Source organism: Lepisma saccharinum, chromosome 14 (genome assembly GCF_977018435.1).
Source record: "Lepisma saccharinum chromosome 14, izLepSacc3.1, whole genome shotgun sequence".
NCBI lineage: Eukaryota > Metazoa > Arthropoda > Insecta > Zygentoma > Lepismatidae > Lepisma > Lepisma saccharinum.
Window position 1 is genome coordinate 54,530,839 of NC_139242.1, and position 25,291 is coordinate 54,556,129.

Genomic DNA, 25,291 nt, shown 5'->3' on the forward strand with positions numbered 1-25,291 from the left:
CCCTCATCCCCAGTGAGTATTCTTGCTACATGGCCACTTCATCGTACACCATATTGATTTCTGACCTCCCAACCTGCATTGAAGATGTGACCAATAATGTCAAATATATGTATATAAAGTATACAAGGAACTGAAATGCCCAAAATACAGTTTAGATATCTTGCAGCATGACCTACATCTTTCGGTAAACCATCTGTGCTCTGCATGCAAAAGATACAGCTGATGTTACAAAGTATCTAAAATTTCTTTTGGTTTGGGGTTTCTGAATTCCTTCTACACACTTGTCGTTCTGACCATTCAACTTCATAAAAACAACTCAAAGCCATTCTTTTCAAAGCTATACAATTGTTACCTTAACAAATTTTGTCCAAGCACAGACAAGCCTTACATATCCCAAATATTTAACAAAAAAATTACATTAGAAATGTACATATGGAGTCATGTACTCTTAAAAAAGATTTATCCTCAAAACTTGAACGATCTAGCAGAAAACAAATTATATAAACACTTCTTAAAACAAAAAGAAAATTTGTGAACTAAGTATACTTGGACCATTGCATTTACTCTTGCATATAAATAACTATATATATGTATATATATACATTCTTCATACAATAGATAAACATGAGATAAGACATAAATTATAGTAATAGCATATGCACAAAGAAGAATGGACTAGATACATTTAACATAGGAAAAAGGCAAACAAAAATATATGTACCTACACAACTAAATAATCTTGCTACCTAAAATAATTACTTAACTTCTATGAGGGATTGCAGGTTTTCTCCATAACATGGCACTTTGAAAAAATCCTAAACTTGGGTTAATTTATATAATCCATGTGACTACTTTAGTCATTTCAGCACTGGCATGCTTATTTAAGCAATTTTTTATATCCACGTATACTCAACATTTATTATATTTGTTCTTTATCAGTATTAATTTTAGAATGTCATAATACAATGTAACCTTTTCTTTGGCACTTAAATTTTTGCATATTCAACAGAGAATATGTGAATTTGTAACAAAAACCACACTTGAATTCTTACACTCTTTTGGCTTCCAAATTTGTAATGGCATAAGATAAAACTGTTCAAATAACATGGAAAAAAAATTGGACAAATTCGTCTACTTTTTTAACTACTATATCTCCAGTGGATGAAAGAAATGTGTTTTGTTTTGCTTATCAAGTTTTAATTTCTTTCTTTCACTAACATCTCCCATACAAACTTGTACTGAAGGAAGTCACTTAAAAAATACGAATGAAGACATACATTATGTATATTTTCTCTACAGGTATACTGATTTTTTTAAAAAAAAATTGGCAGAATTCGCACAATCAAAATAATATTTCAAGTATCTATAAAGCAATCCTTTTAGAAAATGTTGGTACTATCTAAAATGTTGATTACACTTTGATAACCAAAACATACACAATAATGTAAACTGACGGTACCAAAAACACTTTCATATAACTGAGAATAGGAAAAATGAATGTGAAGAATTCTGTGCTACCTGCCTTGAGAAAAACCCAACACAAGAATAAAGGCTGCTTGCAGTATTCTACATGTTACCAACAGAATATAAACTTATTGTAGTAAGGGTGAGTAAGGAAGAAAATAAAGAACTTCCCTTTTAAGGTGCAAAACTACTGTAACATTATCGTGTAATTCCTGTATAAACAGAACTGGCACATGTTGCATTAGTCCATTAATCCTATTTTGTGGTAAACTTGCAAATTTCTCACAATTGTAATTTTCTATACTTGGCCCAATAACCCAAAGAATTACTTAATAAAGATCATATCTGAAATTTACATACACACACAAAAAAATAATTTTAACTAGTAGTTTTCATTCTTATAAAATATTAAACCAAAAGAGACAATTGGACCTTCCTAAACCACAGTCTCGTATGTATATATATAACAACTTTCTCCTATATATTGTTCATTCATAAAAGCAGATGTAATCAGTAATGGACCAAAGACTGTAATGGTATTAATTTTTATCTCCTTTAAGTATATATAACTAAACTGGCCATTTGGTGTGATGCATAGTGACATTATGTGAAAACTGAAAGCAAAACAATAATCTAATGTACAGGATGTATAAAAAAAACAGGGCAAAACTTCATGAACAGAATTATCTTGCATAGAGGGGGGCAAAAGGGTGATATCAACATGGGTCAGGAAAGGCATACTTTCCGAGTAATAAGACAAGTATGATTGCAGCGTACTCTATACATGAGAAATCCATTCCTGAAGGTTTGCCATGTATTTCTGTTACACCCTGTACAAGTATTTTAAGAGAGGCAAAGAAGCTGGTATTGACAAGTACTAACGTAAAAGTGTGTGTATGCATCCATTTCTGTTTTTTCTTATTTTACAGAGTTAAACAGTAAATGTATTTTATTTTAAAGTTTTGTGTTTACCCCCAAGTTGACCTGATATGGTAATTTGTTTCTTTCTGTAGCACTAGTTACTCCCAGATAACTGCTCAATCACAGATGGAAGTTCTTGCTTATTGATCATACATTTCCTAAAGTTACACCAAGACAGTTACAACTACATTATTTCTTTGCACTTCTTTATACTCTATAACTTGTAAGATCCACAATACTACTTGCCATGGACAAGCATTACGAACAAGTAAACATGGCATTTATACAGAAACTTACTCTTGCATTGACCAAGCTCATACATATTAATTAAATTGTCAAAATTATCACAAGCTAATTGAAGGCATGCCCTGTTTGTTCAACAGACACAGCACCATCTCTTCACTCACACTGGGAATGACTTCAGGAATGTTACAGCAATTGTACGCACAGAACAGAAACTAAAGTTTTAAACTATGCCTGTTTCCTTGTCACACACATCACACTTTTTTTTCGTACAATTAGAGACATCTTGTTGAACTCATCTATTTTTGGTTTAGAAAAAAGCCTCACTGAGTTGAATATGCACAAAATGCTAAAATATTATATAAATAACATAATGGCATAATAAGTGTACTTCTTAACTGTGTTTAAAAGCAATGCTCTTCAGAGTTCCAGATATCTTCTCTGAAAAAAAGACACTTACGTTCCTTCTTTCTCTCGAATATCTTTCAAACTCTCTCTACTCTGTCCATCCCGGGGAATCGAATCTCTGTGAGTTGCATCCTTTGGCAAGGAATCTCTCCTTACCCCATCCTTACCCAGGATAATCTCCTTTGTCAGTTCCTTCTTTGTCACTTCCTTGATGGATGTCAAGGTTTTTTGAAGCCATGTGTTTTTGGAAGCTTGAAGCTCTGCTAGGGCTGCATTCAGCTGGTGTGTCAAATCCTGTGCAAGTATATTTAGTATTATCTTACTGGTATCAGATGAATTACACACATCTCATTAGAAGCACAGCATAAATCCACAGCAATCTATCTCCATGATGTTGAGCGACAAAATAATTAAATATTTTTTCCATTTGTACCAGTACTAATTTACAAGTATAATGAGGGGTGGATTTGCCAATAGGCTATCATAGGCTATAGCCTAGGGGCTTCAAGTCCAGGGGTAAAAAAGGTAAAGTGCTCCCCTGTGCTTAGCACCATGCTATGAAGGCGTATAGGGGGTGTGGGTGTAACGCCACACACTTTCTAGATCTGGTCGTGAGTGGGGGTGATGTGATCAGTATCACACCCTTGACTGCCTTTACCCCCCAGGTACCCATGTCATTCGATGCTGGGTGGGCACCGGGGCCACTTCAGTTAGAAAAGTTCCTGGATTTGAACCGGCCAGGGATCGAACCTAGGACCTTTAGCATGATAGTCAGATGTGTTACCGACTGAGCCACTATGACCACAGCCACATGAAAATTAGATGCTGAAGAGGCAGAAGAAACAAATACCATTGACTATTAAAATTCCTTAATATTGTGATAATAGCAAAATAAACATGTCAAGTCCTTTTAGTTGCTTATTTCATGAAAGAAGGTAAAAGGAAGGAGTTTTCGCATTATTCAGTACTGTGCCTCCACCAGATATCAAACCTGGGATCCCCTGATTACAAGGTGACAACATTGCCACAATGCCATCAGGGAGGCCCTTAAACATTTTGAATGCCAAAAATTGAAAATCAAGTCAAGTGGAGGAATATTGACAGTTGAAAATTTGTATACCATGAACTTGAAGCCTTCTTTGGTTTCCTTGATAACTTAAAAACTCTTTCTTCAGAAGATGAAAGAAAAAAATGCTCCAGGCGATGTTGCATATGAGCTAATTGAAGAATGTGTGCACTTTCAAGAATTTAAAAGGGATTTACACTTGACTGAAGCAAAGTATGAAGAATTCGGCTGGTCACTATTTAAACTTTTTCGTAAAAACATTTAACAGTGTTTTTCCAAAATCTTGACATTTCTCAGAATTTTTGTATTTTACCATCAAATGCCAGTGGAGAGCGGTCAATCAGTGTTCTAAAAATAATTAAAACTGCCTTCAGAAATTCAATGTCGGATAACAGACTTTCTATTTTGGCATTCTTTAAAGCAAATGCTAGTGTCTTGCAAGAAATTGTCTTTCCCTTGTTAAATCTAAGTGTATTTTTTATTGAAGTTTAATGAGTAATTTTTAATCAGATGTGTGTATATTTGGAAGTTTACAAGTGTTATTAATACAGAGCATGCAATTAGTGGAAGTGTAGTACCATGATAACAAACTGTTAATAACAATAATAATAATAAGCAAGGCCCAAAACAAAGGATAGCCTAGGGGCCCAAATATTATAAATCCCTCCCTGAGTATAATCAATGAATTTCTTATGGGGAGAACTGTGTCACTACATATTTAGGTACAAATAATTACATGATTCTGCAAATCTCACCTGATTCAGACACTCGGCCTCAACCCGTGCTAGCTTCGTCTGCGCAAGCTCTAGTTCTAGCTCCCGGATCTTCTCCTGGGCTCTCAGCAACTGAGGGTCATGGGAGTTGTTGACTGCATTCGTCTTCGGTATGTCTGGGGAGTTGATGCCTTCAATAATGAGTCCTTTGGAACACTTTTCACACTGGGACAATTTTACCTGGTGAAAAAAATTGAGCTTGTACAGAAAGTTTCTCCTACACATTAACAATTCATGACAGAAAATCAGGAACTACTACACATAGTAACTGATATTTCAAAATTTTATATATACTAACCTGCTGTACATACTTGATGGTGGTGGCAGGGAGAGGAGAGCATATATACCAGTGGCGTATACTGGGTTAAGAACCTGGGCTATCGCACCATATCATAGTGTTCAAATGGACAAAAATTTGTTGGTGGGGGTGTTTTTGTTCTTTTAACTCATTTGGGGTGGCGGGTTGAAGTGATGTGACTCTGTGATTAAAAACACATACCTCATAAATAAACATGGAAATATACACTGTCAGTAAGGAAAGGATTTCAAGAATTTTATTCTTATTTGCATAAATGAGAGGCCCATATTGTGAAATATTATGTAGGCCTATATACGAGAATAAAAATAAAATTTCAACCTACCTATTTTCACGATTTTAAGTTCGGGTACTCTTGGCGCAGGAGTAACGTCGTTGCCTTGAAACTAAGGGGTCCTGGGTATGTTGCATGGTGCTTTAGATACCACTTTAACTGTAGGTCCGATCCCCATTAGCTTATCTGTTCATAAAGTGGACATACAAGGAAAATCCACAATGATTTGGAGCTTATCGTCATTCGTAAGCCGAAAAGACAGCTTGTTAATTATGTCCCTCATTTCAGTTCACTACACAACACAGCATATAACATTCACAAAAATACAATCCACTCACTACTGTATTCACACCCTGCCTCTAAATAAATTCCACGCACCAAGACCACTCGACGCGATCTAGACTAGAACTGGTCCTTGTCATTTCGGTAAACCATTCCCACTCAGCCAACAATTTTCTACTCCCCACTGTATCTAGTTGTTTAAAGGTCAACAACCTCTTTTTCAACTCCTCTGCAAGCGTTCAATGATTTTCTTGTCCCTGCCACATGACTCTTTCCCCTTTGGTCGCGATAATTTTGCTTCAAAATTCCCCATTCCTGGGAAGATTACATGCTGGGAAAAATTGGTTCGCAACATTGACCCAGACTGTTGAGGAAGTTCAGAGGGTTGTTCCCCACCATATGCAACCCTGTTCTATATCCTGTAACAGTTTGATTCCACAATTTCCCGATCCTGGGGAAATTACATGGTGGGAAAAATTGGTTTGCAACATTGATCGGAGCCCTGTCAAGCTTACCCATCACCCCCGTGGAGTTGCCTGCCAGTTGGGCCAGCTGTCTCGCGAATTCAAAGAAAGTGGGCAATGGATCAGGTTCATCTTCTTATTGAAATGAACAATTTTATGCACATTTTCTGATAGATATTTTTTCTATATTTTATTCCCTGAGTCTGGGCTTCGCAGACAGCCTAGATAGCCCCGAATATATGCCTCTGGTATATACCATATTTACCTTGCATTTACATTTCCTTGTAATCAAGGGGTCCCAAGTTTGATACCCGGTGGCGGCACATAGTGGTTCGGATCCCACTTTCAACTGCAGGTCCAGTCTGGATCCCACTTTAAACTGTAGGTCCAGTCCCGATTATTCTTACTGTGCATAAAGTGGACTCAAACACAAACTCAATCAATAAAACTGAGGCTCTGTCCGAAAGGTACAAAGTACGAACTTGAAGTATGGTCTTATCGGAAGTGACATCACCTAGTACAGTTCGAAGAACACCAAGAACAGAAGTACGCAAGTGCACGGCTTGCAGTACAGACGGGAGGTGACTAGGTCACGTGATTTCCACACTCGTTGTTCATTTGTTTAAAATCACGGAGGTAGAAAACCAGCAACACAGGTTCAATATACGTTATGGGCCAGCTAGTTGTTTTGAAGTTTTTATAATGTGTAGAAATGTATGTGTGCGAACATTTGAAAATGCTATGTGATTTCTATGGTGAAAAACAAGTGTTCAAAACGTGGGGAAAACAACGAGTACTAAAGTTTTATCTACTGATCGTATTTGGCGCTGCAGTCGAAGTGCAATTCGAAAGACTTTCACTTCCAGTCCACGACTTCAAGACCGCACTGCACGACCATACTTGGAGGATGCTCGCTTCAAGTACGGTCTTGCACCTTTGGGACACTGCCTTAAACTCAATAAAGGGGTGTGCCTTAATTGGGTTTAAAGTTCCAGACCAGAGGTAAAACTTATTTATATTATGTAGGGATGTAACTCATTAAGTGCTTCTCGAGGTGAGTGTTGTTGGAATTTGCAAGTTCGATGGAACATGAACTAGAAATAAACATATATTATCAAGTAGGAGAAGTGATAATGCAGGTTTACATTGTGTGAAAATGTGCCAACTTCGTGATGTTCTTGACAACATGAAATCAAGCAGGTGGTGGTGGTTCACAAAGACAAAATCATATTCATGCTTCAGGGAAAGAATGGAGTGGTTGCAAATTATTATATGAAATGAAGTATTAACTTTTCTGCCAAACTGCTTAAAAAACAGTTCAATCAATCTCCGTGGCCACTGCCACCATCCTCTTGGGGACTTGTAGTGTCGCTTGGCATTACAATTAATAGAACTTCTTAAAAACCAGTTTCACAGACAAGTGAGTACTTCATTTCAGTATAATAAAATCATACATTTTCAACCATATGTGGTAAATAGTGGCAGAGACATTTTTTTATCTTGTCAGAAATTGGCAAAACAGATCAATGACTCCTTAATTTGAAATGGCATGGTACTCTTACGAGGAAAAATTTGAAACCTGAACATACACAATCAAATAAAAATTCAATAACTGTAAAATCAGCTTCAAGGTACATTGTATCTAAAGTTATACATTTGCTGGTTATGTGGAGAGAGGTAATCCATTTTCCAAAACAAGCTGGAAGGTAGGCTAAAGGAGCACGATGCAGACCACCAACTTGAAGGAGAATTGGCCTTGCTTGCCACGTCACCAACGAAGGCCACAAAATAAACCATGAAAGATGGATCAACGGAGAAACTAACAAAAGAGACATATGCAATAGTGACCACCCCTGCAAATATCAATGCCAACCCTGTGGTGCTATTAAAACTTGGTTCCCCACCATTAGAAAAATTCATGAAAGCCCATCTCCCCTCCTGAGCCATCCCTCTCACCCATCAAACTCAAAAAACCAAGTATGAAGCTTAAACACCTGTAGAAAGAATGCCCCCTCAACAAATTAAAATAAACACCTCCCCACAGATGCAAACTGCGACCCTTTGGAATAAGTAATATATTTATTTATAATGCTCAAACTCTTCTGGGGTAACATATCTATCAATTTTTGCATGTGGAGTTGGTTGCAGATATTGACTTAAATTTACTTTCGATTTCACGGATGTAGTAAATCTGCAAACAGCAAGTAAACAAGGTGGCAATTTTCAAAAAGCTTTTCAGCAGCTAAAAATAAATGCTAAGGAATTTGAAGAAGCAATCGGTAAGAATGCACAAGGCACATTAGTTAAGTTTTTAGAAACAGTTGCAAAATTAGGTAAGCAAGAACGTTCTAGTGTTCTTTTTGATCTCTTTGGCCTCGAATATCAAGATGATCTAGCATTACTTATTGGTAGTCTTGACGAGTACAAAAAATCTTTATGATTAATAAACGGAGAATATAAGGGCTCAATGCAAAGGGAGCAGTGCTTCAAGGGAAGAGAAGAACATAACAATTGTTAGGGGTTGGGAAGAAGGAGAGCATGCTTTGATATACCTACTAAGAAGTAACAAATATTACCAGCATTAAACTATGCAATCGGAGCAGTCTTCTGTGAATAAATATTATGAAGTAATTTAAAGGAGGGACAAAACAAATTGATCAGTCCTCTATCAGTATTGGGAGTCACGATGATCTAGTCAGTAGGTCGTCTGCCATATGGGAGACCCCGGTTTGATTCGGAAGATGGGTGATCTACGGTCTGAATTTTTCCAGCCTTGTCCCTGCATAATGCAGCATTGAGGCTCGCCCAGTCTCAACTAAATGGATACCTGGGAGGCAGGGGTAAAGGTGCTTGGAGCATGGTGCTGATCACATCACCTCCAACATGGCCGAGATCGATAGAATATGTATGCACGGTGCAAAGTTCATGGGAAACTTTATCTTACCTATCAGTATTGGCCAAGAAAAACATATAAGTGCATCAAATTGCCAATAATTTTACCAATCTAATATTCCTGTAAGGAGCCCTTGTCGCAAAATTCCATCATTTTGTTATTATTTTTATGAATATAAAGGCACAATTCATGAACAAGTAATGCCTATACATGATTTCTTTTGCCAGGGCAAAACTATTGCAGTCACCTGGGAAACATAAATTAAGGAGGTGAATGAACCAATCAGGTTCTTCACAGAACATTTGCAATTTTATATAAACTCAGGGAATATCAGTATTAGTGCATTTAAAAGGTACTGGCAAAAATTTCATATTGGCCAATATATGGGTTTTTAAAGATAACACCATTAAGCCTTGTTTCCATGATAACCAAAAACTCAATACGCTGACCAAGGCAGAAATTTATTTTATTCTAAAACATAAACTAAACGTTACGTTTCAACCTTCTAGCAAGGTCTTCGCACCAAATACAAAATTTGTATTTGAAATTTGTATTTGGTACAGTCTGAAGAAGACCTTGCTAGAAGGTTGAAACGTAACGTTTAGATGTTTTAGAAGAAAATAAATTTCTGCCTTGGTCAGCATATTGAGTTTTTAGCTTTTTAAAATATATCTATACTCAATATAGAGCAACGTAAATTTTTTTACATGTGATTGTGATATGATGAGGTAGGGGAATTTGGCATGTAAAATACGAGGGCCACTATTTATATTTTGAGCCTTGGCAACACTGATTGAAGTTAGGTGCGATTTGACGTTTGCACGGAATCGTCTGGCATTATTGACCATAATGTACTTCAAATATTTTGTCAATAGCTTGATTTGTGTTGTTTATGTTGCCTTGGAGATTGCGCGACAACAATAAAATGGAATTAACTCGTGAACATTTTCGTGCGATGATTGTTTACGATTTTCGACGTGGATTATCAAGACAATAGTGCTTCAATCAACTTACTTCCACATTTGGCGATGAAGCCCCATCCTTTGCCACTGTGAAACGCTGGTATAACGAATTTAATCGTGGCCGCCATTCGCTCACCGACGAGATTCGCGAAGGTCGTCCAAAATCAGTTGTTGTTCAAGAAAACATTGATGCTGTGCAAAACCTAATACTGCAAGATCGTCATGTGACATACTGTGAGATTGAGGCAACCATAGGCATTAGTTCCACCAGCATATATAAAATACTACATGATCATTTAGCTGTGAGAAAGGTATATTCTCGTTGGATCCCACACAATTTGACAAAAACTCAAAAAGACGCTCGCGTCAATTGGTGCAAACAAATGCTCAACAAATACAATCGTGGTGCTTCAAAAGACGTATATAAGATTGTAACAGGTGACGAATCATGGATATATGCATATGAGCCGGAACGTAAACAGCAGTCGACTGTATGGGTGTTTCAAGATGAACCCAATCCAACAAAAGTTGTTCGCGCTCGAAGCACATCGAAATAAATGGTCGCCTGTTTTTTCGGGAAAAGTGGTCATGTGGCAACTGTGCCTTTAGAGGAACGTAGAACGGTCAACTCTGAATGGTACACAACAATTTGTTTGCCAGAGGTCTTCGGTCAAATACGGAAAACAAACAAACGTCGTCGGATCATTCTTCATCAAGACAATGCCAGCTGTCACACATCTCGTCTAACAACCGACTTTATGAATAGTCAAAAAATCGAATTGATGGTTCATCCGCCGTACAGTCCTGATTTGGCACCCAATGACTTCTTCTTGTTCCCGAATGTCAAGAATAAATTGCGTCGACAACGATTTTCGTCGGCGGAAGACGCCGTTGATGCGTTCAAAAACCATATTATTGAGGTGTCTCAAGAAGATTGGAAAAACTACTTTGACAAATGGTTCGAACGAATGCAAAAGTGTATTGACCATAAAGGAGAATACTTCGAAAAACAATAAAGCAGTTTTCAATGCCAAATTCCTGTTTTTTCAATGTTAGGCTCAAAATATAAATAGTGACCCTCGTAAGGCACATTCTTAACTCAAGATATTTCCAGCATCATCTGATCATGGAATAATGCCAATGGCCTATCACTGGAAGCCAATCAAAGCTAATTGTATTAGTAGCAAACAAGAACATGTACTCACTTTAAGCTCATTCAACACCATCTTCGAAGCAGCTTGCTCCTTGTCAATTCTTTGGCTCAACTGAGAACATATCTAGAGAAGAAGGGAACATATTAAAAGAAGTTCTAGATACAAATTCATTATTCTTCTTCACATTTTTGAATATATTTTAATTAACTTATAGAAGTTAATATTGAACATTACAAGTACATTTTAAATAGTTCTTACTCTACAATGTATAATGTAATTCTCCACAGTTTATAATTAACATACAGTATAAATATGCATAAGATAATTTTGACAAGAATAAATAAAAACAGTCACATGGAACAAATAGTCAGTTATGTTTATGTTTTAAAAACAATAACTAACCCCCACCACACACACAGACACATTAGCTCCATATAGGTCGCTGTACTTTTTGACTCTTTCTGCACTTGCGTGTCTAGTTGGTTACATGGTGCAACACTGACTCGTCTACTTCGTTGATTTTGTGTCACTTGGTGTCTGCACTATGTTCTGTAGCAGTGTAATGTGTTGTGTATGATCATGTGGTGTGTGCTAACTAATCAAATGAACGTTTAAAGCATGAGACAGGCATTTGTTGAATCTTCTGAACTTGAACACCACTATTCGTCTACTTGGGTCAACGTAGTTTCCTTGCACCAGCCTGACACCGAGTGTCAAAAAGTACAGCGAATTAGTGCACTTCCAGAGTGGAATTGCTCCAAAGAGTATTAATACCAAGACACTAAAAAAATTGCACAACATGCAAATTTTGGAGCTTCCCGGTGCTTACAAATCGAACATATCCTTTTCCACGTCTCTACGCTAATCATGGCAGAAAGCATGAATGAGAAAATAAATTTATGAAAGGGACACACATAAAAGAACATCCACATGCATGCGGAGGCTCAGTGTCAAGATCATGAGACAACCTTGTCCACTGAGGCAGTTTAAAGAAGTAAATCTTATTAATCATGTTGAAAATGTGTAATGCAATGACATCAAAACATCATCTTTTAACATTAGATATTGATTAAATAAAACTTTTTATTATCTATAGATGGTTCCAAATGCAGAAGTGAAGAAACTTCATCCATAAAGGTTAGCTTTTATCCAGGGTCTGCCCATGAATTGGGCAACTTTTAAGTGTTTAAAATTATTGTATATCATGATACAGTTACATTTATTAGGAAGTACATACCATAGCATTTGCAGAAACGTAACATAACACATCATTCCACTGAAAATATTACTTAAATACTGCATCCTCAAGATGACCTCCATTACGCTGCACACATTTGGCAAGGACTTTGTTCGAATGATACTCTCACACCGTCAACATCCTGTAGGGTGCGAATATTTTTAACACTACCACCTTTCTTCTTAACAGTTGAGCTGGTCTCTTCAAAGTTGTTTGCCCATATTTTTATGGCACGAGCTGACGACACTTTACTGTTTCGATGAATCCCGAATTTCTTGTGAAATTCACGTTGGGCGGCAACGTTGCTTTCCTTGTTCTTGTAAAATGCTTTTACGGCGAATGCATGCTGTGCACCAGTCCACGACTCCATTTCAAACTTAATGCTACTGAAGGCCACACCACGTGGCAGTTATCATTCCCCTTTCCTGCTCATGCCAAAAATAGAAACACTGTTGCAAAATCGCCCAATTCACTGGCAGACCCTGTATAAGCATTATAACAACAAACTAAAATTTTAATAACTTAAATAAAGCACTTCAATACAGCAGCAGCAGAATCAGCAACCAATATACACAGCGTATAGATTTAACAGTGTCGTTACCTGCTTGTAGTCTGAGATGATGGCGTTGTTCCGTGTACTTTCATTCTCAGAACGCTGGAGTTCTCTTTTGAACATATCCTTTACCTGGAAGAGAAACAGAATATATGAGAAAATGTCATCTCTCTCCCCCTTTCCACAGATCACCACAAAGTACACAATGATGATAGAGGTTAATTTGGACACATGTAGGTTCTTCACGAGAATTTTCAGTAACAAATATTTAATACATACCTTATATACTCTTTCAAGATGTCTGAACTTCCATTTTCAGATATCTACAACTTTACAAACAACTGAATGTTGACAGTCAATTATGACGTAATACAATCAAAAAATTTCCATGATTAACAATAAGAAGCCATAAATTCAAACTTAGCAGTGCTCAAGGTGGAAACTGTTAGATGGGGGAATGCTTACTTGAACCTTGGGGCTAGCTGGGAGGATGTTTTAACATGGATTGATTGATTTTTCTGCCACTTTTGGCTAAATCATGAAGGTGAGGCATGAAGATGAAGATGAATGGTGATGAGATAAAATGGATGAAAGGACAATCACAAACACAAAAGGGCAGTACACAACATGAGCCTCACAGAGGATTATATTCTTTGTGCCGTACCTATCACAGCTATTCTGAAAGGTCTTTCTCAAAAGTGATTTGCTGTGGAAAAAATTAAGTGTGTGTCAGTTTATTATTTTACAAAGCAATAACCTTAATACAAAAAATTCAAAAAGTACTATGAATCATTACTTGGAATATGTATATATAGTTTATGGCAAAAATTTAAATCGTGTGGCAATTTTCAGTTTATGAGTTCTTAAAGAATGCAAAGTGCATTATTTTGTCATAAAATGATCAGACATTAAGTGAAAAATACAAAAAAAAAATACTTATTAAAATACTACTTTAAGAGCAAGTTTTCAGATGAAGTTTGCTGAGGTTTTGAAGAAAAACCCAATATAAAAAAAAACCTACAACTTGCTTATAGTTCCCCCCTCCCCCCAAAATAACTAGGTTAAAATGCATCTGGACAGAAAAAGGTGGAAATGAAAATAGAAACAGGACCACCCAAAGATTAAAAAATCATCAATAACTTCTGGCAGTGTTCCACAATAGTTGAGGAAGTACTTTGAAAATAACAGACTACTACTTGAAACACACAGATTTTAATGAACTGAAATGAGATTTTATACACACTAAAAACAACTGATTTCAAATACATTCTTTGTGAAACGTTTCTCTTATCTCATTTCTAACATATATACAAATTCTATTATTTACAGTTACTCACCTGAGTTATTTCTTCCTCTAATCTCTTCTTTTCTTCTTCTGTTCTCATCAACAGAGTTTTCATTTTCTCTAATTCATTTGTGTACTGTGCAGCACTGTCTTGGGCTTCTACAAATGAACAAAATAAAACATCAATACGCCTTGCAAATAAATATTAGTGATAATATATGCACAAGCACACAGTTTGCACTTAGGAATGTTTGCATTGTGATGACCAAATCTGCTACAGCATTATACGTGGGTAACTAATGAGTGATCTTGATTACAACAATCACAAATGTGACTCTGTAAGTTGTTCCATGCTACAAGCCAAACAGATTACACAAAATTATTAATACCACCTATGATCCTAATGCTATTATGCCACTCTTTTCCATATCAAATGTCCAGGAACACAGTTCAGATTCACCTCAAAATTTTCACTTTACAACAGTTTGTTTCTATATATATATATATTGATTTTGTAATCATCACTTTAAGGGCTCTCATGTAGACAAATGGTTAATACTTGCACCAAATGTCCAAGTTTGATCTCTGCTGGGAGCACCAAAATTTCAGTGTTGACTCAGCATCATGGGGACAATTTGTGTGCTACTTGAAAGGAAGAAATGGTAGTTTTAATCTAGAGCCAGAAAAGACAGGCCAAACTATGCACGTTTCACATTTCTAGCTATTGCATACTTGTGATTTCTATATATGCAAGGTGGGCATATATGATACAAAACTACAATGCAAAACATGAAACTGCAACCAGTTATATATAAAAAATGTCATCATTCGCCCTTCTATCTTGAACCTTGCACATTCTCTCATTTTGCAACTTTCTCAGACTGTTGCTATGGAACTAATACAAACTGTTGAGACCTGATGTCAATAATATGTCAAAATATTATAGTCATGTAACACTGTTGTTCATTTACATTTGACAGGTTTTGATGTACAATGCAAAGCTTAACCTTACAATTGGAACAACTTAATGTTTGTATCATTGTCTTTGCTTATAATTATTTCAACATGCAAATTTTCCTTGTATTATCTGCACATTTACTTTCTGAGATTATGTAAAATTACATGTTATCAAGTGTAATAGAAAATTCTTGAAAAGTTCCAGAAACTTCTGTGCTAGCGCTATTCACTAACATCGAGTCTCTTTATCTGAGGCAAACCCCATTTCTGTAAACTGGTTACACTCAATTATTAATGAAGGTGAACGAATCATTTAGTTCTGATCAAAGCATTTGTCATTTTATATCCGATTAGTGTACTGTTATTGAGACTGGCACACTTTCATATTGGTAAAATTTTAGTTTACATGTAATCTATTCAATGAGAAAAAGATCATTACAAAACCAAGAACCGGCACTGCAACAGAGTATACATACTTACCTTTGAGTGCCATGAACTCATTCTCATACTTTTTCAGTTTCTTCACCTTCATACTGCATGCAAGTCTCATTAGTTGCTTTGCAACTTCCTCGTTTCTGCACTTCTTTGGAAGATGAACTCTGAAATATTTTAGAATCCCTTCGAAATCTAACAACAGCAGATCTTTTTTACACATCTGAAATAGAAAAAGAGAAAAACAAGTTCTTCATTTGATATGCAAAATTTACAAAGTGGCAAGAAAATCCTGAAACAAAATGCTTTTCACTGGAGTTTATGGCACACTGATTCAGGTTAGATCGCTGGTTGAGACAAAATCGTAACTTAACTGCTTCTAGCTTATAACATATGTTTAACTAACTACTCTCTAGCCATCTTAACCCTGAAAGCTTATGGCTGCAGCAATACAAGTTTTCCATCTGTCCCTATACTGGGCAGATCAATCCAATCATTTTTTCCATCCTTACTGATTTCCTTTAGGTCCATCTCCATCTTTGTCTTGGTCCTATGGGTCTCTTACCATCAAGTTTCCCACCAAGAATCCTGTAAACTCTTCTTAGTCCCTGGACTAAGGATAAAATATGGTATTCTAATTTTTAAACTCTGTTAAAGAGTAATGGAATAGATGAGAGATATGACAAAAACACAATTATCATTTGTAGACTCACGTTCGGAAAAAGTTGAACACACTTTTACTCAGCATAGTACAGCAATGTATCTGAATAAGACTGATGCACTGTCCTTAGCAAAGGCATTACCTCAAAAAAATGTACTTGAGTAAGTTACAGGTTTCACTGAAACAAATAGTTTACATTGTATCATTCAGAGAAGATACCAGACATTGCAGCATTGGAACAGCACATGTAAAATGTGCAGTACAGAGGAAAGGCAACTCATTGTACTTGTTGATGGGCTCCTATAGCATTTCTGGAAAAGGGGATTGAACACAACAGTTGGAGCAAAGGAAACCTGTAGCACAAAAGGTGAAGTACACCCTGCAACAGTAAGGAAATGTTTCCAATGCTTCCGGTCTCGAGACACCAATCTTTTTGATAAGCAAGGTGTTTGTAACCTAAAATGGTTCCCCATGAGTTGACTCCCAAAGCAAGCTCAGCAGTTTATCTCTGTTTAGAATTATTGTAAAAGCACAATAACAGGTTTTCACAGAGAATCATCACTAATTATGGGCATTATGTCCGAATGCAGTCGAACTTAGAGGATCCTATACATTAGGAGCTTGTGCCACATGGTTGGGCAATTAATGAGCACCTTTATGCAGACCAACCCCTGGTTTGTATTACCTAGGAATGGTGATCCAAAAGAAGGCTCTCGTGCAATCTGGCAATGTCTGTGTGGTCCAAGAGCAAATTCAAGACTTGTATGGTCTAGAAAATCTTGCTCCATCAGATTTTTACCTGATTCATTACGTGACTAGAAGGGATAGAATAAGGAATGAGGAGATCCGACAGACATGAGGGGGAAGGGGGTATGAAGCTCCAGGACAGAATAGATCAGGCACAGATGAGATGGTTTGGGCACATGAAGAAGATGGATGGATGCAGAAAGACTACCAGTACGAGCTTATAATGCACAAGGAGTGGGAATAAGGCCAAGGGGGAGACCAAGATGTCGAAGGAAAGACCAGATAGTGGAGAGTGTTAGGAGAAGAGAACAAGATTCGAACACCGTGGAAAGAGAGGAATGGTGGAAGACCAGATGAAAATGGAGACTTCTATGCAGACCCAGCCAGAGGCAGGAAAAGGCAAAAGATGAGAAGAAGGGAGAGGATCATTACATGGTGCACTTCTTAATGGGCAGACAGTTCCAATTCCTTGAAAGATGTGATATATACGGCATCAAAAAGGGTTTTTCTTTTTCATCAAAACAACCCACCTAGTATAACAAATAACTTGAATTAATGGCTTAACATTGGAGAAGGTCAATAGATTTCAATGATTGTAATTTGCAGAATAGTTGCTTGCTGACAACATTGTCAAGAGGAATGAAACACTACAAATATATGACCCATCCTTATAAACTTAATTTCAGCTAACTCGACTTTTTGTAACTAAAAGAATATCCAAACACACATGTTACAGAATGTAATATTAAATACTCACAGAAAGCAAGGCAAGTGCAACTTGGAAAAGTGTTTCAACTCCCTGAAGAAGGAAGACATCTAATATATGGAACACAAAGTATAATGGAAATTTAGCAGTAAAAAGGGTCAGGAACCACTGTGATCCATACATGTGTGCCTCCACTCCTTTGTCTTGAAAATGCAGCCACAATTCAGGCAGTTGTTCCTGAAACAATGTAAAGCAATACACTGTAATTCAAATATACATCAGTTCTCATTTGTAGGTACAAGATATCAAAATAGTGGACATGTCTAAAACTAAATATTTCTGGCATATCCAGAGCTTGAATGGTGAATATCTGTAATGGAGTACACAGTATCAATTGAAATATTCATTTGCAGTGAATTGCATTGCAAATTATCCAGCAAGTAAGCTTCCAATTCAATGACAGGATCCCCACACACATTTTACCAAAACTCATTCCCTAATTTCTGCAGATCTTCCAGGTATTTTTGAATAACTTACCAGACCAATGTGTAATGAATAAACTTACTTTCATATAGTTTACAGCAGTGATATGAGGAAGCAATATAATAGTATATATAATTTTCAATGTTTGAATTTGACATATGAACATACACACAATGCAAAAAAAAAAAAAAAAGAAAATTGCTACATCCTCTAACACACTTATCAAATGTACCCCCATGATACTGATTTTTCTTGAACTACCGTATATCTAAAATTGAAAATCTAGTTTTCGACCCCTTTACATTTGTATTTAGCATAGGATATTTGTATTCCAAAAGCCAAAAATCTACATTTTTTATTGGAAAAAACATCCATTCAAACAGGCTGGCTTTTTTGCAACTCTAGAAATATGGCAATGATGTTCATAATTATAAGGTAACAAGAATAACCATTTAATAAGACTTAAATAGTTTATTAGTTTAATTAGTAAAGAAGTTCTTCTAGCATTACTATCCCTAGTTAAATGGTTACAATTTTTCCTCAATTAGCACAAAAGAATGATGCTTCAATTTACCTCCATCAACCTGTTAAGCTGATACAGTCTCATGTACAGATTCTCAAAGCCATCTTTGAAAAGATCTCTCAGACCATAATCAAACATTAGCTTCACCAACACACAGAAAGCTTGTTCTTCTGGCATCTGGAAGAACAAAAAAATCCTGAATTAATAAACACATTTATAAAAACATAAATTTTGAAGTACTATTCAGCCAAGGTTTAGGCTGAGGACATAATGTGTACATACAACAATCACTAGTGTTACAATGAATGCTATTACATTTTTTATGAAAGTTTTTAAAATTATATGCTAACAGGGTTAAATTTAATTTACACATGTTCTGACTGAAACTCAAACCCAGAACCATTGGTAAATGATTCATGTTTACATACTTAAAGTGTAAATCAGACCTTCTATAAACAAATAGTCTCACCGATTCGATGTATCACTCCGCGTCAGCCGATTCATGACCACAGACTATTGCAATCATCTGCTGTTACACTCATAGTTCGCCGCACCTATTCATTTTATATTAAGAGCCAAAATGGATGTCTAACAGAAATGTTGGTGAATTAAAAGTTTTCAAATCTTATTTTCTACTGTTTTATAATAACCTGTCCCATGTGTATATTTACTAACAAAAACATAGTATGCTAAATTTTCCTTTGTTATCAGTGACAAAGCAAAGACAATCTTAAGCATATTTAAACTATACTTTATTTCAGTATTTCACTCACACCAAAACATTTCTCAATATTGTTGACGTGTAGAGTATTGTATTCTGGTGGCAGAACGAAAAGATCGCCACTTTTTCAATCAGACTCAAATCAAACGTAAGCCCAGAAAAATGAAACATTGATTCTTCCTCTTCACTTTACATTTCATAAGTCAAGACAATACCCAAACTGTTGAGACAGGGGGAAAATGTGTATAATTCAATGGAAGGGGTTCACTTACTGCCAAATCTTCGTCACAGCTGTCTTCGGATTCACTTTCCCTGTCGCTGACCTTGATAACAAATCTTTCAAAATTCAAGTTCTCAGTTAAATTGTTCACATCCCACAGTTTTCTCTCTTCTTTTTCAATAATGTATTGAACTGCATCTGCCCACTTGATAGCTGAAATTTGAGCAATGCCACTCTCAGTCAGTCTCTTCACTTCTTCAAGCTTGAATGTTTTGTTGTTCCTAGCAACGTATCCTTTGACTTGAGTCCATATCAGTTCAATGGGATTGAGGTTACAGTGGTAAGGGGTACAAGCGCAACACAGTGTGCCCCGCTCTCCTTGCCATTTCGTCTATCACGTAACTATCGTAGCTTGGCTTCAAGTGGGAAACTTGATCCAAAAGTTCCAAATTTAATGAATCAGCTGAAAGTACGACACCTTTGCCACGTAGCCATCTTAAAATATCACCTTTCCTCCAAGCAGTGGTCGGTAATTTTTCGCATTTCACGCTATGCTAGGGAGCATTGTCGAGCACAATAACACTGTCCGCATTAAGTTTAGGAAGGACAGACAAAAACCACTCTTTAAAACCATCACCGTTCATGTCTTCATGGTAATCGTCGTCTTGGACACAAAAATAAATTCCGCACCTTCAACAAAGCCATTTTCACTTTCAATGTGAGCAATAATGAGTCTTTTGCCTTTTCCTGATGTTTGTTTAAGTCCAGTTGATAGTCCTTCGAGGAAAGCTTGCTTCTTTGAGGTTATAGTGCTATCATGCCACACCTTGCTTACAGTGTGCCCGGCATTCACCCACGTTTCATCCAAGTAATAGATTTTCTTACCTTGGTTTCATAGTTCCCGAATGGATCGGAGGTATTTTCGCCGCCTAACAACAATATCATCCCTATCAACGAGTGCTGCTTGTCGGTTCCTCTTTCCAAAAAAAAAAAAAAACCTCCAGCAAGAGGCGGTTTAACGTACATACACTGAAACTTGGAAACTTCATAATTAAGAATGCACTTTGCGCCTTGTTGCACTTATTTCGAAATAGTCATACTTATTAACACAAGACACAACTTTGTGTTTTTTTTGGGGGGAGACAACTTTCCCGGTCATTTTCTCTCTCTCATAACCCTTAAAACTGCAGACACTGACACACCACTGCACTGGGATACCAACTTAAAAACTTCTTTTACTGGTTTCTCAGAATACCACTGACAGAACGTTACATAAATATTGAGTAGAATCTGCTTCTCGCCTCTTTTCAAAGGCTGTCCTTGCTGGTGCTTTGAAAACAAGCTGGGAGAACACGGAGACCTTCCCGCATGCATAGAACTCGCCATGTTGAAAGTGGCACTACTTCCCTGCTGTTCACATGATTATTTTTAGAAAATAAACAATGTTATAAAATATCATTATGTACACAAATCTCTAAGCTCATTGAAAGTTACAATGCATATTCCTACAAAATGTTCACACTTATCTTGCCTTGCCATATCACCAAGTTATTTTACGAAGTGCACTATATTTGGCGGAACAAAAATCATTATTAGGATGCTTGTCAAAGTTTCCAACCGCAATAAATTTATGAACTTTCTTTGTCTTGTTTTGATCATCATCAATATATTTATTGGACTTACAGCACTGCATATCGCTGTTTATGCCCATTATATATTTTATTTACATAAGATACAATTTACATAAAACCTACAAACAAATTTCAAATACACTCCTATCTATATCAAACCTTAGAAATATACATTACCATGTTATATCATTTTGTCTGAAAAAATGTAAGTAAAATATATTCAATTCCCATGCAAGAAAGAAGCCAAATTTATGGGAAATTATTACTGGTGCAAAGAGTTAACCATAAAGGTGAAGCAATAAGTACAAAAGAAAGAGCATTGGGTTTAAATTGAGACGTCATTTGTGGCAGCGTATCCCATACTACAAATTGGCCGTTGTTTTACCTTACGTAATGAATCCTGTAACAACGCTGGATTTTCGTGTGAATTATTTTACTTCTATGAGTTTGCAATGCTTTCTGCATGCACGTGGTTGATTTACAGAAGGTCTCAGGGTTGGTGATTTGAATTTAATCCTGTTTCCTTTCTATGTGCAAATCATTTTGTGGTATTTCTCCTGGCATTACAAAATATTGAACACACAAAAAAGTTATTTCTAGACAATGTTTACTTAAAATTCATTCTAAAACCATATTTCTGAAGATTACAGAGATGCTTTCAACCATCCTGCAGGTAGAAGATGAAAATACTTACATGAAGTAAGAGAGCTGCAGCCAAAAAGCTCAGTCCCTGACAATAGCCCACTTCTGTATCATGCACAGCATAAGCTTTAGAAATCCTGTACAGAGAGTCCTGTCCTAAACCTCCTCTTTCCTTGAAGAAGTCATGTGCAGGAAATGTTCGGTTTATATCACTTTTTATAACTGCTTCCGAACTACTTTCCTGAAAGAGAGATATGAAAAAATTACTTTACCATCCTACAATTCTTACAAAACATAGTTTCAACTCGATCAGACTTAAATTTTAATCACTGAGGAAGTAGGTCAAACCTTACTGCAATTTATGTATCATTTTGAGTAAACACTTTGATAACTTAACATCATAACACTTAATAATGTTTATTTTTCAATGCGAAACAATATAATTTAGGAGTTCTCAACTCACAGTCATAACACACACAAACATTTTACCTTTTTAATGTAATTTTATTGAACACTAAAGAAGGATCCCAGCAACTGACCCGAAACGTCAGTATTAGAAAGAACCTTATAAGCCACACATAAGTAAACTCTGCATTTTATCTCTAATAATCATGCCTTAGTCAGTGTACAAAATTTCATGTAGGTGAGTATATGTGCTGACAGTTTATATACTTATTTAGTTGTGTATGTGGTGTGGGGTGATTTCGCAATGGATCCAAGAAAGGAAGAGTGAGTATGCAACCTCTTTACCCTCTCCACCAAACTCACCTATGCCTCTTGCCTCGCAATAAATACCTACCTGCCAGAAGTTCAAGGTTGCTTGGTGAATGAAAAACTGCTGCAAAAGCAAAGGGAGGGAGAAGTTGGGAGGCGAACAGTACAGTCGTCTGGCAAATTTTATGACATCGGTACAGCTGGGAAGAAAGCTGGAAATGGGGAGGTAAATGTCCTATTATTTAACATGGCCTTTTGCTACGAGCACGAAAATGAAAATGCAGGAACATAAAAATGGGGTTTCACTGTTTTTGTAATATTTCTTGGTTTCATAAACCCATAAAATTTATCTATGTTCCTTCTTATTGTTCACACAAGATGCACACTAGTCTTAAAATGTATAAACGTGTCTTTCCCCAGTGGGCCTTGTTTTTCCATGATCTTTCTATTTTACTGCCCATTACCATCATACTCAGTGGAACTTGGAATAATATATGCCAAGAGCATTTTAATGCTTTAAGGATGTTTCATTGCATTTACAGTGACAAAAAAGTAAACAATATTGCATATTAGATCATCAAAATAATACCGTGCTTACCTTTGTGATTAGTATTCTATATGTATCCATCATATTCATGTCATTTTCACAGCCTGCTAGCCTCTGCCACACTTCTCCCCTGAGAGCTTCTGGGATCCCCTGCCTCACTAAAGTAGCCAATTGCCTTGGGCGCTGATTGGTGTTCTGCCACTTCTGCAAGACATCTGCCCACGATTCCAACTCCACTTCAGAACAGTCTTTTGACACTTCACCAGTTCCACTCAACAGAGGCTCGTCGTTGTCTGAAAGTAATGAACGCCAACTGATGAAGTTTGGCAGCTTCAAGAAACCAGACTACACAAGACCTTATTCTGTCTTACCTCAGAACACACAGCTGGATTCCCACTTACCTTGCCAAAGTAAATTCCTGGACATTTCCACATTTTGGGGGTATTTTCAAATAAGAAATGGCTTCCAGTTGCAAGGAACATGTATGTTACATATTTGAAGAATCCACCACCACAGTATGGTGGTTGTACAGGATGAGCTAGAACTAACCTTGTAAAAGACAAACAGGCTGACATGCACCAATCCAATGTCCAGACACACGCTGTAATCAAGAGGGAGGGGACTGGTTATCTGATGCTACCAAAATGGCTACCATCTTGAAAATCGCCATTTAAGAGTCAACTTCACTTTCTTAACTGGAAGATGATCATATGAAAATTCAAAATGGGCTTAAAATTCACAACAAACACTATGGTATGATCAGTTTTATTGTAACTGTAACCATTCTCACTCTGTCTCTTGAATGTGGAGTGAGTCATATGACTATTTTTGGAGAGAATGTGCCTTGTTTGCCCCCACCCCTTGAAAAAAATACCTTCCTTGCCCCTCCCTGGAAAGAATCCTGCGGACGTCCATGGTCATATGTACATATGTTGCATTTTGGTTATACATAAGGGGCACCCCACATAAACTGCAACTGCTGCTACACCTGACAGAGGAAGACCCAGACTGTTGGATGGAATTTGTAGAATGGAAAACACAGCAACTTCAAAGAAGCCCTTGTTTTCAATATCAAGTTACTCTTTAGTGATGAAGCAAAATTTATCAGGTTACTCTTTAAGTGATGAGGCAAAATTCTTCATCAATGGTGAGGTCAACAAACAGAACCAATGGTACTGGTCTAACACAAAATCCTCACTAGATGGAGGTAGGCTCAGCAAAAGTGATGATATGGTGGTATGCGTGGGAGCATTTTTCTATTGATGCTTACAATAAAACTGAGCACATCATTGTATTTCCGGTGAAATTTTAGCTCATTTTGATGTCAAATGACCACCTTTCTATATTTAAGAAAATGACAGCCATTTTGGTAGCATGGTCTAAATTGCTTTCCCCCAACCCACATCATGACCTTGGATTACTGTGTGTCAGCCCATTTCTTTTACAGTAGTGGTTCCACACTTTTGTACCACTCTGTACAGCCACCATGTTTTGCAATATAATATCCCCAGACTTTTCCATGTGTTTGAATATTTCTATGAAATTCCCTAACTTTCCCAAGATCTTTTTGATCACAGGTCGATATCTCCAATGTTTCCAGGATTTCCAGTTCAGTCAAAACCCTGCACAATTTCCATCTCTACATTTTATGGTGTCTAAAATGCATCTTCAGCAGCACACTTGGTGACTAGTGTCCAATGATTATAAAAGAAGAGTAGCATCTGATTGGTTGATATTCAGCTTTGGTTTTTGCATCAACACTTAGACTATATGTACCCATCACCAACACGAGGACACACACTCAAACAACCATGTAAAGAACACGGCTCATAAATTATAACAAAGAATATCTAGATCAATATTAATCTTGTGGTAGAGCTGTGACTAAGCAGATTTCGATAAAATTATCTGCCAAAAATTTCATCTCAAAAATTGTCTTGGACATGGTAAAATCTGACATTTAACCGATTCCAACTTTTTAATTTTTTACCTTTGAATCTTTAATAGAAGTG

At 36.7% G+C, this 25,291-nt stretch overlaps 1 protein-coding gene across 4 annotated transcripts in view; it reads right to left on the reverse strand.

The window, feature by feature from the left end:
• Positions 1-1,318: 1,318 nt before the first annotated feature.
• GAPcenA (GTPase activating protein and centrosome-associated) overlaps positions 1,319-25,291 on the reverse strand; it is a 70,657-nt gene continuing 46,684 nt past the window's right edge. For all 4 annotated transcript variants that reach the window (XM_083135624.1, XM_083135625.1, XM_083135622.1 and 1 more), the window contains 10 exons: positions 23,331-23,572; positions 22,071-22,259; positions 18,856-18,981; positions 17,850-18,035; positions 15,733-15,907; positions 14,348-14,454; positions 13,059-13,142; positions 11,272-11,343; positions 4,858-5,055; positions 1,319-3,330 (listed from right to left, as the gene is read on the reverse strand). In XM_083135624.1, the coding sequence (XP_082991750.1) occupies positions 3,085-3,330; positions 4,858-5,055; positions 11,272-11,343; positions 13,059-13,142; positions 14,348-14,454; positions 15,733-15,907; positions 17,850-18,035; positions 18,856-18,981; positions 22,071-22,259; positions 23,331-23,572 (1,625 nt within the window). In that variant the 3' untranslated portion in view covers positions 1,319-3,084. The remainder of the gene's footprint in view (positions 3,331-4,857; positions 5,056-11,271; positions 11,344-13,058; positions 13,143-14,347; positions 14,455-15,732; positions 15,908-17,849; positions 18,036-18,855; positions 18,982-22,070; positions 22,260-23,330; positions 23,573-25,291) is intronic.